The sequence below is a fragment of the Neopsephotus bourkii genome, unplaced genomic scaffold, assembly GCF_033783945.1.
Source record: "Neopsephotus bourkii isolate Nb327-2 ecotype Australia unplaced genomic scaffold, CSIRO-AGI_Nbou_v1 NB_53, whole genome shotgun sequence".
NCBI classification, from domain to species: Eukaryota; Metazoa; Chordata; class Aves; order Psittaciformes; family Psittacidae; genus Neopsephotus; species Neopsephotus bourkii.
Window position 1 is genome coordinate 9,981,713 of NW_026900570.1, and position 16,030 is coordinate 9,997,742.

The 16,030-nt window shown below is 39.3% G+C and overlaps 1 protein-coding gene across 2 annotated transcripts in view; it reads left to right on the forward strand.

The window, feature by feature from the left end:
• Positions 1 to 1,049: 1,049 nt before the first annotated feature.
• Positions 1,050 to 16,030, forward strand: part of KIF5B (kinesin family member 5B) — a 30,818-nt gene continuing 15,837 nt past the window's right edge. For both annotated transcript variants that reach the window (XM_061350373.1, XM_061350382.1), the window contains exons 1-8: positions 1,050 to 1,444; positions 10,529 to 10,616; positions 12,247 to 12,320; positions 12,781 to 12,885; positions 13,287 to 13,335; positions 13,655 to 13,710; positions 13,823 to 13,910; positions 14,943 to 15,067. In XM_061350373.1, coding sequence (XP_061206357.1) covers positions 1,319 to 1,444; positions 10,529 to 10,616; positions 12,247 to 12,320; positions 12,781 to 12,885; positions 13,287 to 13,335; positions 13,655 to 13,710; positions 13,823 to 13,910; positions 14,943 to 15,067 — 711 coding nt within the window. In that variant the 5' untranslated portion in view covers positions 1,050 to 1,318. The remainder of the gene's footprint in view (positions 1,445 to 10,528; positions 10,617 to 12,246; positions 12,321 to 12,780; positions 12,886 to 13,286; positions 13,336 to 13,654; positions 13,711 to 13,822; positions 13,911 to 14,942; positions 15,068 to 16,030) is intronic.

Sequence of the window (16,030 nt, forward strand, 5' to 3'; positions counted from 1 at the left end):
CAGTACAAATCATGATTTCTGTCAGGAAGCAGACTCAGCCAAGCTGTCAGTTTGTACTTCGTCCTGGTTTGAAAGTACAAACCTGGACACAAGAGATACAGTTATAAATCCCTCATCACGATTCTTGAGAACCCCTGCTGTTTAGGTACCTAATGTTTTTTGTCTAGGTAACAGTCCACTAGTTTTGATTGCCCACAATTCAAATCCCTTGTAATGAATAAAAAAACTTGCAACAAACTCAGCTTTAAAAAAGACGAACTCAGCAGATTCTTTATTTAGATGGGGATGATAAGGTGATGAGAGGACCTGTAACCGATGTGACACCAAAGCTATGACCTGGAATGCCCGACCCCCCTCGCCCAAAGAACCTCCTTCCCAGGTACGTGCGACAAGGTTCGCGAGCGATTCAGGAACCATTCCCAGTTCCCTGATGTTTGCGAACACCTCACGGAAGTGGAAAAAAACCTCACCAAAGAGCAGCAAAAAGAAATAGCGTAATTTTCTGTCTCAACCGTCAGCTTCACGCCTTTACTTCAGAGCCGGCCTCTCCCTTCCAGGCGCACTTACAAACCCGAGCTCTAACCGGGACTGTGCAGCTGGCGGCAGGCACGTGTCGCGACCTCAGCCCGTACCAAGCCCGCCGAGCTTCCGGCCCCGCCGCTCCAGACCTCTGCCGCCGGCCTGAGGCGGGAGTTCCCTCCACCCCGTCAGAGCTACAACAGTGCTCGCTAGTCCCGCTCCCCCGAAGGCGGATGGGCAAGGTTTCACCCCTCCTCGCAGTACCGCGGCTGACGGTAACACCAGCCATACCGCCGTGAAGCCCACCCCCACCATCGCAACAATAAACGAGCTCCGTTTCCCACTCCGCGCCAGACAGCCCCGGAAGCTCCCATCGCACCACCCCCTGCCCCGGGAATCCCTGCCCCCTGGGAAGCTCTGCCCCCCACCCCGGGCCAGTGGCCGCCGCCACCGCACGCTTGCGTCGTGCAGCCCTTGTGGTAGCGGTGACGGGGGCGGGTCTGGGAGCTGCAGCGGGTGACGTCATCCCCCCTGTCCCACCGTCGGCACCGCCTCTGCCCGGCGAGAGAGGGCTGGGACTTGCCGGCTTGCAGGCGCCGCCATGGCTGCCATATTGGGGAGGAAGTGAGAGCGGGAGGCGGCGGCGGTGGCCAGGAAGCAGCCCTTCCCTTTTCCCTGCTGCTTCGGCGGACGCAGGCTTCACGGCAACGGCGGCTTGTGAGACCCCCGGAGCGGGCGGTGTAGAGGCGGCAGCGGGTGGTGGTGGAGCTGAGCGCCCCGGAGGCGGTGTTGGCCTAAGATGGCGGACCCGGCGGAGTGTAACATCAAAGTGATGTGTCGCTTCAGGCCCCTCAACGAGTCCGAAGTGACCCGTGGCGACAAGTACATCGCCAAGTTTCAGGGCGAAGACACCGTCGTCATCGCGGTGAGGGGCCGCCCCGGACGGGAAAGGCGGGGGAAGCGCCGGGGAGGGGGTGTCAGGGGTCGGCGGGGTCAGATACTGCGGGGATGGGTGCGGTGTGAGGAGAGAGGGCAGGGCTGAGGCTATCGGGAGCCCTCGCGGGCGGGGATGCTGAGGGAAGAGGGGTGGCCTTTTGGGGGTGGGGGGGCTGAGGGGGGAAGGGAAGGAGAGCAGGCAGAGCTGTGGATGAGGCCGGCCAGCCTGGATGGGGCAAAGAGCAGGGAGCTGATAGGGGCAGAGGTCCCCGGGCAATAGGCTTTGGGGTTGTGGGGGCACGTCAGAGGTACCAGATCAGGATACCTCTGACAAAGACTCTAGCGGAAGGCTTGCGACTTGGGGCGAAGCGTGAGGTTTCGGTGCCGAGCCTGAGCCACAGGGCACGTTTCAGTGTGCCTGCAGAAGCGTGAATTGCGAGGTGAAGAGTAACAACCGAGTCCTGCAGTGTGTCCCCTGGCTGGGCTGTCTGATGTTGGCGGTGATGGGTTTGACCGCCTAAATACGGGCTCAAAATGCATGCGCTGGGGCTACCATCGGAGTAATTGCCTACAGAGACTTTTTGGGGACGAAAACGAAGAACTGTAGTGCAGGCTTCGGTTCAGTGGTGCTTGTGATCTGTAAATTAGTCTTGGGCTAATAACTTTGTTTTCAGTCAGAATAAACAGTCAGTTTGGCTTATTACATGCTTGTAAATGTATTTTAACCGAAGTCACCTTGCAAAGTATGAGGCCTATTACAAAACAATCTGGATGTTACAGGGACAAGACAATCTTTTCCTTTTTGTTCAGTGTTTCATATTTAGCTACAAAGTGAAACTGGAATATAGAAGTGCAGTAGTTTATCACCTGGTTTAGTCTGTATTGTACAAGCACGCTTCATTCCCAGTGTTTGTTTTATTCTTGCTGACTTCTCATTTGTGTTTTAATGTAAATACTTTTCTTTCTAGAGTCAGTGGTGGTTCTGCATTGCTGAAAGTAACTTAGATGTCAGTTATACATCTTCGAATTTTGCTTTTTATGTTGTTTCTTGAGGCTACCGGTAAGAGCTTTTCCACACAGTATCTGAAGTTGAGGTGATTAAATAAAATACTTTGTTTGAGTGTGACTTACTAAATACTAGTGCTCTAGTCTGTAATTCAGCTGATTTTGTCAATAAAATATGGAATTCCATTAATCTGGAGCTGCAAGAGTGATAGCATGCTTGTGAAATGAGGTAATTTGGGTTTATTTCATCTGGCAAGTGAGTATCTTGGAGTACATCTCTTCTTTCTGAGATTGTACAGGTAAACTCCTCAGAGTAAGGAACCAAATCTGGAACACAGAAAATTGAACCAGAACAAATGATCTCACTTCCATCGGTGAATACCCATTCATTATGATGCTGCATATTCTGTTTAAAATCCACAGTTAAGTTTAGAAACTTGATGTGTTCTGACTTTTTAAAAACAAATTTTTCACATCATCTTTCATTAATTCTAGTCTAAAAAAAACCTTACATTGTTTAAATACTCGTTAAGTACACTAAAAAATATCTAAAATGTAAACTGGGCTGAAGTGGTGCCATGTCTGAATAGGACAGTCTGATGGCATGCTCCTGTGGGATTGTGGAGGGCTTGGGGTTAATATTTAGTATTACAACTGTACTTGGGTGTTTTCTGCATTGGTAAAAATGACAACAGAAAGTCCTTCAGTGTTCCTAGGTCCAGGACTTGCTGTGTTTGGCTTTGGGAAAAACGGCCCCAGAAATTATATTGGGTAGCAGTGGCAGTAGTTGTGTTCTGTTTCACACAATCTTAAGATTGATATTCTGTGATCTTTGTTTTTATAACGATAGGTATATGACCAGATCGATGTTCTCAGTGTTGTGACTTGATTCTCTAAAACTGTTGAGACAATTACTTTGATTGTTGGGTTTTTTTTTTTTTGTTGGTTTTGGGTTTGGTTGTTTGGGTTGGTTTTTAGTTTTTTGGTTTTTTGGTTTTTTTTTTTACCATTTTTATGTTTAACAAGCTTGAGTTTTTACAAAGTTGTGGATCTTCCAACCTGAGCCTGTAGCCAGCCACCTCGAGTGTTTGTGTGTATGTTGTAGAATTGTCCGAGGGAGGATAGGAGCAGAATCAGCCCGTCTCATGAAGCAGTTTCTAAAAACATTCCCCAATAAGCTGTGTGTTTGGTTTCTTTCAGGTTTTTGATTTCTGCTTTTATTGCTACATGTCATATTGACTGCCTGTTGGACAGTAATTGAGGCACTTTTTTATAGCTGCTTTCCTCAGCTGCCTGCACGACTCACACCCTCTCTGTGTGCCTGGATCTGTGCTGAAACAGTGAAGGCGTCTTTAATAATACTTGGGAGTTGCCTGTAATGGTAGATACGTGAAAACTGGGAGAGGGTGGAAGCAGGGCTTGTACCAGACTGCAGATTTGACTCCTCTGTGCAGGAGGGTGGGAACGGAAGTCAGTGACTGTAACCGAACCCCCCTCCTTCCTTGACTCCCCTGTCATCTCTTAAGCTGTCTATCCTCCCTTCTTTTCCTGTCTCTTGTGTAGGAGGAGTCACTGGCATGATCGTCTTTCTGGACAAGTGAGCCGTTTTGATTTGTGTTAGAGAAAATACTTGTTTTAGTTGTAGCTACTATGGAACAGCAATTTGAGGGGATGTATAGTGCTGGTCTGTTTTAAAGAGCAGACTCTGAAAATGTATTGTCCTTCCTGAGGACAAAACTTTTTTAACTTGTAAAGAGCTTTTAAATTATTAATTAATGGTAGCTTCTTTCCAGCTTAATATTTAATTTTTTTCCCTAATGGTTCTTCCTGTCAAATAAAAATAAGGTGTTTACTAAAACAGGTAATAGGATGACTTGCTATGAGTATATGGCTTTTATGTTAAACATTATAAATGTACCTGTTTACAAAAATTAATAACAGTTTGCTCATCGATTTCAGGCTTTTGCAAAAGGTGAAACAGGGAAGAATAGAAAGCTTATAATATATATATGTCCTTTATTTTTTCAGATATAAACCTGCTTGTAATTGAGTAGCTTTATAATTCTGCATAACGTCTCTATACTTCTTTCTTAAAGATATTTGTATACCTAGTCTTTCTCATCTTAAAACTATCCAAAAGATGAGGTAGATTACTGAACACAGTGGCACTCAAGGACTCTGGGCTGAAGCCTCAACTCTGAACAGTACTATCGAATGACTGAAGTGGTGAGGTATTACTGGCATTCACACAAATTGGCAGTATTCCGCTGTTGTCCAAATCTTTCTAGTAGTTATCATAGCATATTCCTTAGTTCTATGGCTTTGAAGAGAAAATCATGGCTACCTGTTTCCAATTTCATATTGGTTTAGAGTTTGGGTTTGGTTTTTTTTGTATGCAGGTGTAACCCCTGTGATCCTGGGAGTAGCTTGAGACATTCAGCTTTTAAATTAGTATTAGTAAATGAATGCAAGGTTAAAGTCACATTAGAATCAGGTTAATGAAGATCACTTGTTAATGCAACTTTTGGCACAAGATACTGAAAAGGAAAACCTAATTCAAGTACGTTGCTGAGAGGCAGGCTGTGCTGGACTGTATGAATGCGAGAAGCAAGGTGCACTCTTAAAACAACTTTAGGGTGAAGAAGAGCACTTTTAAAATCAGAAACACGAAGGAAATGCTTCATGGCTACAGTGGGACTTTATAAACATGCATCGGAAATCGCAGTCTGTAGCTGAAACAATAATATTCATTCAGTGTTACTCTAATTTATGTTATTTTACTTCATCCCTTGATATGCTAGGTAATAGAGATTTTTCAGGTGATACTGATAAACTGATTTAAAAGAAAGCAGCTGTTCTAGTTTACAGTAATGTGTAAAGGGAAAACTGTACTCCTTGACTGCTGTGCCACTTACTTAGAAGCACCTTGATCATATTTGGCTTTTGTCTAAAATGTAGTGACAATTTTTATGCCAGCAGTGCTTGCTTTTCTCTTTAGAAGAAATTTAGTAAGTAAGTAAATCTTGGCTGAAACTCTTGTTCCAAAATTCCTCTCTTGTTTTGATGCTGGAAATTGAATTTCTAGTCACATTTTTTTGTTTGTTTTTTTCTTTTTGTAAAATTGCGTGGTTTTTGTAACAGTAAATAACTGCTGTAAAAGTTGAGAAAGGAGTTGCAGTATTCACACAGAAAAATAGGACAGAAAGAGCTGCATTCTGCATTGGCCACAGTTATGTATGTATAGAGATAGGACAAGAAGAAAATCAGTTTTCATTATCCTAAATATAAAATACTGATTTGAAAGAGTGCCTTTTCACTCATTCACAGTGTTTGACTCCCATTAGGTGTGTCAAAGCAGCAATACCTTAGCTTAGTAATGGAAAGAACTGAGTCAAGTATTTGACATAATACTTTACAGAGATTATTTGGTGTGCAGTTTTTCTTTTAACATATTTCATGCTGATGGGAAGAATGCTCTTTAACAAAGATGCAGAACTTTAGGGACAGATAAGCTCATTACTTACTACTTCAACCTCTCATCAAGAATAAGCTAACTTGGGTGGTGTAACACTGTTTTAACTGGCCATTCTAGCAATAAATAGCAAAGAGCATCTGCATATGTTGTGGCAGGAAAATACACTACTGATTTTTTAAGTGAATTTTCATTACTGCCTTTGCTGCAGGTACTAATGCATAAAAAATAAGGGGAATGTAGGTAATGACAGAGATATCCAATTCTGTGGTTTATGGAAACTTATAACAGTAAAATAAATAAATTTCTGTGGAAATAACCTCAAGTGTTTCTTGGACTTCTGAGGTAGGATTTCAGTCTAGTTTTCATCCTAGATTTTTATATAGAGATCATTGAAGGTACTGTACAAAACCTAACTTCCATGAAGAAACTCATGCATGCTTCAGTTCTTGTATAATTTAGATGAATTGAGCATCCTTTTATATAAGGATAACTGGTAGCTAGTCTTCAAATTAACTGCATCACTGTGTTCTTGAACTTAAAACACTTCATTAAGATTCAGTTTTAACTACTGAGAAATCATGTTGGCAGATGTCCTTTTTTGAGGGCTGTGAGAGTGGTTGCAGTTTTTGCTGTGGGATCACATCCCTTCAGTACAAGCAAGTTTAGGAGCTGAAACTGCCTTGCAGTTGGTTACTGTCTACTCAAGGAGTGAATGTAAGTGTTGAATTTTCTCTGTTCAGAGAGGAAGACAGGTTCTGCTTGTTCATGTAATATTTTGGGTTGCTTATGTCATGTGTGTTAAATTGTCATTAAGATTTGAGCAATGCAGAAAACTTCTCGAGTGTGTTAGAGCAGCATCATGGTAGTGACACTGTTGCTACCGCTGTCATAAACACCGTGTGTTTTTGTGTTTTCAGTTCATGGTATCTGATTGTTTACCACTTGGGGAGGAAAAGTCATCTGGTATAGAAAAAATATCTGCTTTAATCTTTCTTGATTAATCTCTTAAAGGTAATGAAGAGGCTTTCTAGGGCAGGGTAATCTGTGTAATACTGTTTTAGCTTTGTTTACAGCAGAAAGACTGTAAAAAGAAGTGATAAGACATAGATGTCGTATGTCAAATGTCAAAGATGTGAAACCATGCTGAGTGGGAGTAACCTGTATTCTTAAAACATAATTATCTTGGAACCTGCTTGGCTAAACCTACTGATTCAGTGATGATGGAGCAGGGACATGCCTCTAATGTGGGGTTTCATAGGTGTGATGAATGAACTGTGACCTGGGATAGGAGGGAGATACATAATTGGGGTTTTGAGTGCTTTGAAATTGTATTGTGGCTTCATCTAGGAAGGTATAATAAAAAGGGCATATAAACAGATATTCTACTTTCCACCTGCAAGGGATAGGGAAGTGACAACTGGTGTAAACATGACCCCTCTGAGCATTCATTGGCCACAATTAGTAAATTTTGTGGGTATGTTGATAGCAGTCATTAGCTTGAGGGAAATTGGAATTTGTCATGTGCCTAGCTGCTTTCATTGTATAAATAAGCAAGATCAATTAAAGGCATCACTGTATGAGTGAAGGCCTTCCAGCTTGGTTTTCTGTTCTTACTAGTCCAGGGCATTCTTCATATGTGCTATCCTTTATATTAACATTTTATAAAATGGGAGAGACTGTAATTATATTTGATACTGTAATTTGGCTCTTTTATGAAGACATTTAAATGGCGAATGGCAAGTAGATAGTCTAAAAGTGTTCTTTGTTTATGGATTATTCTCAAATTAGTAAACAGTTTTCCTTTAACACAGATAAAGAAGAGCAGTTCAATTTGGACAAGCTTTGCTTGGCAGAAAAAAAAGAAACCCCAACCCTCTAAACAGTGCTTCACATTTTGGAGGAGGAAAGCTTTTTTTAGAACCTGCTGCAAATACCTGCAGATTGCAGGCTGGTGCAAGTTGGGCCTACAGTTCTTTCTAAACTCCTCTACCAGAAACTAGGCCTGAATAACTGATTTATTTATGAAGTTGGATTTTGTAGAAGTAAATAAAAAAAATCTGCTGTCTGGCATCAGAAATATTCTGTAGTAATATATAAATTCATAACTATGTATGTATATCCACACATTCAAACACATACATGATGCAAAATAAAGTGTTTTAATGTACTTTTCTGTTGGGAACAGCAAAGATCAGATATGTTGATCTGTGAGAAATAGTGTTGTTAATACTTGCTGCATAGACTGTCAGAAGAGCATATCCAGGAACTTTTCCTAAGTCTTCCAGAATCAATTGAATTGGAATAATTGTCATCTGAAACAATAATTTAGAGAAGATTTAAGTCTTGCAAGTATAAACACATAGATTGCTAATGCTAGAGAGGTTGTTTGCTGTGACTTTGAACACTTGGTTTTCTTGCTGTATTTCTCCAGTGTGTAATGGTAAATATGGTCCTCCCAAATGGCATTATTTCAGTGCATGTAAATATGCACTTGAGCATGAGACAGATCTGATTAATGCTTAGTGATATAGAAAAGTTTCAGTGTGTAGCATAGCTGATTGATATTGTGAAGTTGAAGGCTTTTTGGAACTCCAGCTGCTAGTGAGAAAGAAAATGTATAGCTTGTTACCTTTTCTAGAATCACCTTTGTATGTAACATGTTTTCAGTCTTCATTTTCTTACCTCAGGTTTACTTGAACTTACTAGTTGTTTGTTTCATAGTGTATGTGATGGCTTCAATTCTGCCTGTAGAGCATAGGAATTTGAGATGTATTTGAAACTAACATGAGTAATCAAGAAGGCTTGTGATTTCCCCGCTCTGAAACAAGCATTCTGACAAACTTCATCACCTTAGGGATAGTTTCTGCCTACTGAGTCTTGTGGTTTCTTGAGTGTATTTACACAGCGAATGCTGTAATTATTTTTTTCCAGGAGGGAGCACATCCACCTGAATTCAAGCCCTCTCAGCAGATAGATACATGTTGAATCTAAAAAGCTTTCTTCTGTGTTACACTAGACTTTATTAAAAGACAAATGGAAGGTCAGGCTGGGGAAGGGAATGTTGTGGGTGGATGAAAGATGGAAGCTATATGCTTCTTTGCCAGAGAGGCAGTTCCAGAATATCCTTGAGGTAGGATGATAATGAATTAAATTTAGGCAAAATACTGCACTTAACAGTTGCAGTTAGTTTATCAATGGTAACTGACCGAGGTCCCGTGTAAACTTTGCCTGTCTGCTTACTTACCAACTAAATCAAGCTCTTAAAATGCTACAAAAATTTGAACTTCATAAGGTGGCTGTAATAATTCATATCCTAATGGATGATCGGCTGCTTAGAACTATCCTGGCCCGCATCAAAAGGAGCGTGACCAGGAGTTTGAAGGAGGTAATCCTGCCCCTCTACTCTGCTCTAGTGAGACCTCACTTGGAGTATTGTGTACACTTCTGGTGTCCTCAACATAAAAAGGATATGAAACTGTTGGAACAAGTCCAGAGGAGGGCCATGAGGGTGTTCAGGGGGCTGGAGCACCTCCTGTATGAAGATAGGCTGTAAAGGCTGGGGCTGTTCAGCCTGGAGAAGAGAAGGCTGTGTGAAGACCTCATAGCAGCCTTCCAGTATCTGAAGGGGGCCTATAAGGATGCTAGGGAGGGACTCTTCATTAGGGACTGTAGCAACAGGACAAGGGGGCAGTGGGTTCAAACTTAAACAGGGGAAGTTTAGATTAGATATAAGGAAGAAGTTTTTTACTGTGAGAGTGGTTGCCCAAGGAGGTTGTGAATGCTCCATAGCTGGCAGTGTTCAAGGCTGGGTTGAACAGAGCCTTGGGTGATATGGTTTAGTGCAAGGTGCCCCTCCTCATGGCCCGCAGGTTGGAACTAGATGATCTTAAGGTCCTTTTCAACCCTAGCTGTTCTGTGATTCTAACTGCATTATGGAAATCTCTTCTATAAAGCAAAGCTGAATCCAACTTTCCTGTCAAATTCTGTATCAGAGCATTCTCTTACAGTGTCTCCAAAATGAGTCTCCTATGAAAGGTTCCCTTCTTCCAAAGTGGCCTTTTCCTTCTGCTAATGGAGCTTTATTTTAAGCATATCATGTATGGGGAAATAGTTCTTGTGCTGACTAGAGGTGATCTGAATGTTTTTTCTTGGTTTGAGGTTTTTAAGAAGTATTACCAAGATAGTCTATGTGATGTAGTATGAGCTGTTATTAATAATTTGGGTTGACCAGAGTAAACCTGCTGCTGGAGTAGAATAGAAGAACAGATTCTCAGATGTACAGATTTACTAGGCACTGGGTTGCCCTGTAAATCAAGTAAATTGAGGTCACGTGGCAAAGTAGTTTTGGAGAACTATTTAGATAACACTTTGAAAGCAAATATATTTAAGATCTTACTTATAGGTAAGCACGTGAAGATTTAGGCAACACTGTATAAGCTGATTTCCTCGCTGCGGTCTTCAGGTGCTTAAAATAAAACAAAAGATGGGTTGAGATAATACAGGCTACTTCTGTATGAACAAACACCTTCCAGTTCTACTTTTAATGTCTGGGTTTTTTTAATAGCTCTTCTGCTTGTTTGTTTTTTTTTCTAGTCCAAGCCATATATATTTGACCGAGTATTCCAGTCAAACACATCACAGGAACAAGTATACAATGATTGTGCTAAGAAGATTGTCAAAGGTAAGGTGGAACAAAAACCTTAACAGTAAGGAAATGTCTCCTATTCATATGGATTTCAGTGTTGAAAACTGATATGCCTATTGTTATCTTTTACCCTCTGAATGTTTAATAAGAGTCAACATGGATCATAGCACTATAAAATCATCCTGTAGTTGAGCTGATAAATTATGTCAGTTCCTAACAACTGTTTGTTGACTGAGACAGAAAGTTTGACAACATTTACCTGTCATGTCTTGTTTTTTTTTTCAGTTCTCTGCAAAAGTTTGTTTAGAACAATTTGTCAGTAATTGATCAAAAGAATTCTTATGAATTAATATTTACTTCCCCCCCCTCAAATTTGTTGGTGAAAACATTCTACTTTAGTTTGTTTGGAGGAATATAAGAGGAAAAGTATCTTGTTAAAACCCCTATATGCTATAGATCTTTTCTGTGCTTGTTTATTTAATACACAGTTGAGGATTTTTTCAATATGATTTTTAGTTTCACAATTAAAAGTTTAAACGTGAATTATCGTTGTGCTGTTTCTCCAAACCTGAATTGGCCTAGTAACTTTAGAAAATCAAGTCTCATCCTAAGGAAGGTTATTCCACAGTATGTTGCTGTAGTAAGGTGTTAGCTTGTTTCCTGAAGATAAAATTGATTAATTTCTTGAGTTCAGTTTTAAGTTCTGACACAGCTTTCAAAACAGCTTTAACACAGCCTTGTCAAAACCCCCTGAAGTATCAGCTATTAGCGACAAGAGAAGATGAGTTAAATGTAGGAGTCTTTTGATCATTATAAAAGTGAATTACTGTGTAAAATCCATGCTGCTGCAAGTGTTTGAGCCTTTAATGAGTTAAATAGTAATCTAAGATTAGATCAGAAGTTTGCTTCTTAAAAACTGGAGGTAACTAAGAGTTGTAATGCTGCCCCCTTTCTCCATCTAAAAATCTGATCTCTGTTTCTCTGTGCAGCGTTTCTAGGCTGTGCCGCATCAAGTGGCAAATGAGCTCTGATGGTGGTAGAAATGGATGATGGGTGTGATGGGGTGGCAAAGCCTTCCCCATTTGGAGTATCTTATGATTATATTTGGAAAATAGGATTTTTGCTTGCAGGATGTGATTCAACAGTAACTGACTTGTAAAACAAATCAACCCACCAGCCCCTCACCCCTTAATCTAGAATTTTGGGTTGGTTCTTTCATAATTTGAACTATAAGCTTATGGCCAAAAGTTTGTGGCTTGAAACTTACAGCATAGCCCATTCTCTTCAAAATTAGATGATCAAACTTTCCCGAAGGCAGAAAGTATTACTGCGTTCTCATATATGGTTTCTGCTTAGGAGTTGTCAAAGACTGGCTGTGCAGCCTTATACTGATTTCCTTTTTGCTCCTGAATTTGAAGTCCTGATTTTTTTCTGGTTGAAGGAGCAGAAACTTCCTATACAGTAAGCTTCTAAAACACAGTCAATGGTGCATTAAAAGGGGTAGGGAGGAACACCTTCCTCCCTCCCAACTCTAGCACAGAGCTCCCAAACACTGAGTGATTTAACTTGCTTAACGTTTTAGGAACTGTTTACTTGCATTCTATTTCATTTTACTTTCCTTTAGAAGAAGGAAATGATCTGTAATGAAAATGCTCTTTCCCTTTAGATGTACTTGAGGGATACAATGGTACAATATTTGCATATGGGCAAACATCATCTGGGAAGACACACACTATGGAAGTAAGAAATCTTAATTTTCCTCTTCCTGTCACTGTTACCTCTTTTTTTGTCACAATATTCTTTCTCAAAGATGTCTGCTTGATTTCATCTTGCATTTGTAATTTTGTTTCCCTTTCCATTGAAACATTTTGATACCCACAATAGTGGGTTTTTTTAGGACTGATAATGGCAATTATTGTACTTATTCAGCCGTAGGATAAGAAATGGACAAATAATGTTAGTAGTATATTTTCACTTTTAGTAGTTCAGGGGATTTCTGAGGCGGTTCTTTTCACCCCTGGCAAATGCTGGGGCTAAATGGGTGGTCAAATCTTTTTTTTATAGATAAAGTATTTACTTTATACCAGTCAGCATTTTAAAACTAATTTATCTGTTAGCTGTTTGTTTAGCCTTTGTATGCTGTTTGTGATGTTGGATTCAATATGAGTGTTTTATTTTTGTTGTATCCTTTTCTAATAAGGGGAAGCTTCATGACCCGGATGGAATGGGTATTATTCCAAGAATAGTGCAAGATATTTTTAATTACATTTATTCTATGGATGAGAATCTTGAGTTTCATATTAAGGTAAACTTTTCCTTGTTAATCTATATTAAAACTGGATGTAGTCTGTGGTTAAATGGATGTTCTGTATATGTTTCAAATGCCTGTAATTTGGAAATGTGATAGTATGAATTATTTCTGATGTAACTGACTTTTGTTAAAGAAGAATTATGTGAACACTTTAATTGTATTTCTGTTAAACATAGATGTTAGCTATCTTGATAACCTGTAGCAGTGCTGATAGTGTTTGAAGCTTTTAATCAGACTTTTTTTTTTTATTAGGGTGTATTAGTTCAGCCCTAAGGGCTTGAGCTAGATGTGTTGTTATGTGGGAGATCGTAGTAATCATGCTGGACCCTTGTGATTGAAAAGCAAAGCAATTTTGCTTTCTGATACTGTATCTTTATTCCCATTTCCACTTTTAGGTGTCATATTTTGAAATATACTTGGATAAAATAAGGGACCTTTTGGATGGTAAGTATTTTATCTATATTGAACATAGAAAACAAATTGTTTTGGAGAGAGATATTAAAAACAAAAAAAAACTTATCATTGGATTAAGATAGGTATGCAGTATGCTAATCCATAATAAGGGTACATCAAAATGGGAAAGCATGGAGGTAATCTATATGATACTACTAAATCTTAGTAGTGGTTATTTCATGTGTATTAATGTATACAAGAAAGTGTTGCTAAGAAATAATGTCTACGACTTGGATGTGTGTTGTGCACAGCTCATTCATTTTGCAAAGAAATCATACATACCTTAGCTTTAGAACTTTTTCTCTTCCAGTTTCAAAGACCAATCTTTCTGTTCATGAGGACAAAAATAGAGTTCCCTATGTAAAGGTGAGCATCAGTCTGTTATGCTTTCATCTTGTGCTTCTGTAGTGTACACCATTTACTTCTGGCTTGTTGGTGTGGTGATGTTTTGCCTTTGTTTGTTCTTTTTTTTTTAAAGGGTTGCACAGAGCGTTTTGTATGTAGTCCAGAAGAAGTTATGGATACTATAGATGAAGGAAAATCAAACAGACATGTAGCAGTTACAAGTAAGTATTATCTTTCATCACCTTTCATGCTTTATCAGTTTGTTTCTGGTATGCCATAAATAAAAAAAAGGCATAAAAAGGAAAGATGAGGTGCATGCAAAATAATACTTCAGTTCTTGGCAACTGAAGTGACTATCAGAAATCTCTGAGGTTGTGAAACTTCACAGTCTTCCAGTGTCTGCTTCTTTATTCAGGAAAAGAAGTAATATACAGTCTTCAGGAAAAGAAAAGATTTTTTTTTCTCATTTGTTTGGTTAAGGATCGAAAAGAAAAATATGATGTTCCTTTTAAGGAAGACTCAGTCCTGCACTTCCACTTCTTTGCTCCTGTACAGTAGTACAGTAAGGTTCTGAAGTGGGAACCAGACTAATGGAGGAAATAGCAGAAATTTGGATGGAAGGATATTATGCTATATTGAGTTGCATTTGTGGCATCAAAAAGCTGGTCCTTTTAGGCTTGTGAGGGAATTATAATTAAAAGCAAGAAGAAATAGGCAGATGTTCTCAGTCAGCTTAAATTGAATTAAAATCTTTCTTTAAATTCAATGTCTTGTTTATTCTACATGTTTCACAGCAGAAGGGATAGTGGGCATTTAAATGAGAAAGGGCTGAAAGTTTATGGCCATCTAGTTCAAGTTTGCACTTGAATAGGATAAAATATGATACAGTGTAGATCTACCAAAAACATATATGTTCCAGTATCAGAATGTGAATGTACTTTCTCTTCTAATAAAGTAAATTGTGTAAAATACATAGTTGACAGGCTAGCAAATCTTGTCAGTGTGCTTATGTGGTATTAGTAGGAGCCCAAGGGAAGCTAGGTCTTTGTTACTCAATTAGATGATACTGTTGGGTTTGCTGCCTCTAATTTTGTCATTGAGAGATTACTCTATACTGCTTCATTACCTTTAGATCTCTCTCTTCACTGTGGGAAGATACTTTTTTTTAATAATACATTTTAAAATACATTCAATAATGTATTTTAAAAATAATGTACAATTATTTTTGACAATATGTATGTTTTGGATTATAGATATGAATGAACACAGCTCCCGAAGTCATAGTATTTTTCTCATTAATGTAAAACAAGAGAATACCCAAACAGAACAGAAACTAAGTGGAAAGCTTTACCTTGTGGACTTGGCAGGTAGTGAAAAGGTAATTCTAAATTTTCTGCTCTGAAAAAACTCCAGTTATTATTTACAGTCAAATATTTTACATTAATGTAATACTGATTGTCCAGTTGTCATCCCTGACGTGTTTTAATTTTGACTTTGGAATGTGGTTTCTGAATCCTAGTCTGGGTTGGCTGTTAGATACTACCTCTTTAAGCAGCTCTGCATTTCTGCAGTGAGGGTTTGTAAATAGGGAATAGGGTGGGGAAGTAGGTTAGAGTTCAGTCATGGTATCTGTAAAAGCAAAGTGTACACGTATCTCAGCTACCCAGATACTGGAATAGAGTGAGTTTTATGGATGTGGAATACCTGAATTTTCTTGTGTAATGGTACCAAGTTTCTTAATTTGAAATTCTGAATAAAGTTTAAAATGGCAGCTTGTTTTCTCTGTCAGTGACCTAAAGCAAAGAAGGAAAGATGTACCGTTTTGCTTATTCTTGTATCACGTATATACTGCAGTTAGCCTTTTTAAGAGGTGGATTTTTGACGTTCTTTTTCATCTGCTTCTGGGTTTATCCCTCTTTTTGTCTCCAGTTTTTTTTCAGTCCTTTCTGCTTGCTGTTGTCTTTCTTTGCGTCATTGCTCTCTGGCCTACTGTTGTCTCTGTTCCTGTGTTTTTTCTGAAATGTGTTTCTTAGTAATGGTCTTTTTTTCTTCTTTAATGAGTATGAAACTAGAAGTATTAAAGTCAGAAAAAAGTTAAAAGTAAAGGGCTGGGTTGCAGGTCTCCTTTCTCTGTAGTTTTTTTTCCTTTCACTCTTTATTTCAAACATAGCTTCTGTGTTTCCGTAGTTAGGTTTTGGTTTTGTTTGGTTGGTTGGTTTTTTGGTGTGGGTTTGTTTTTTTTTTTGTTGTTGTTGTTGTTTGTTTGGGGTTTTTGTTGGTTTTTTTTTTTTTTTAATACATGAAGTTTTCTGATGCCTTGTTTTGGGTTGATTTAAGCATA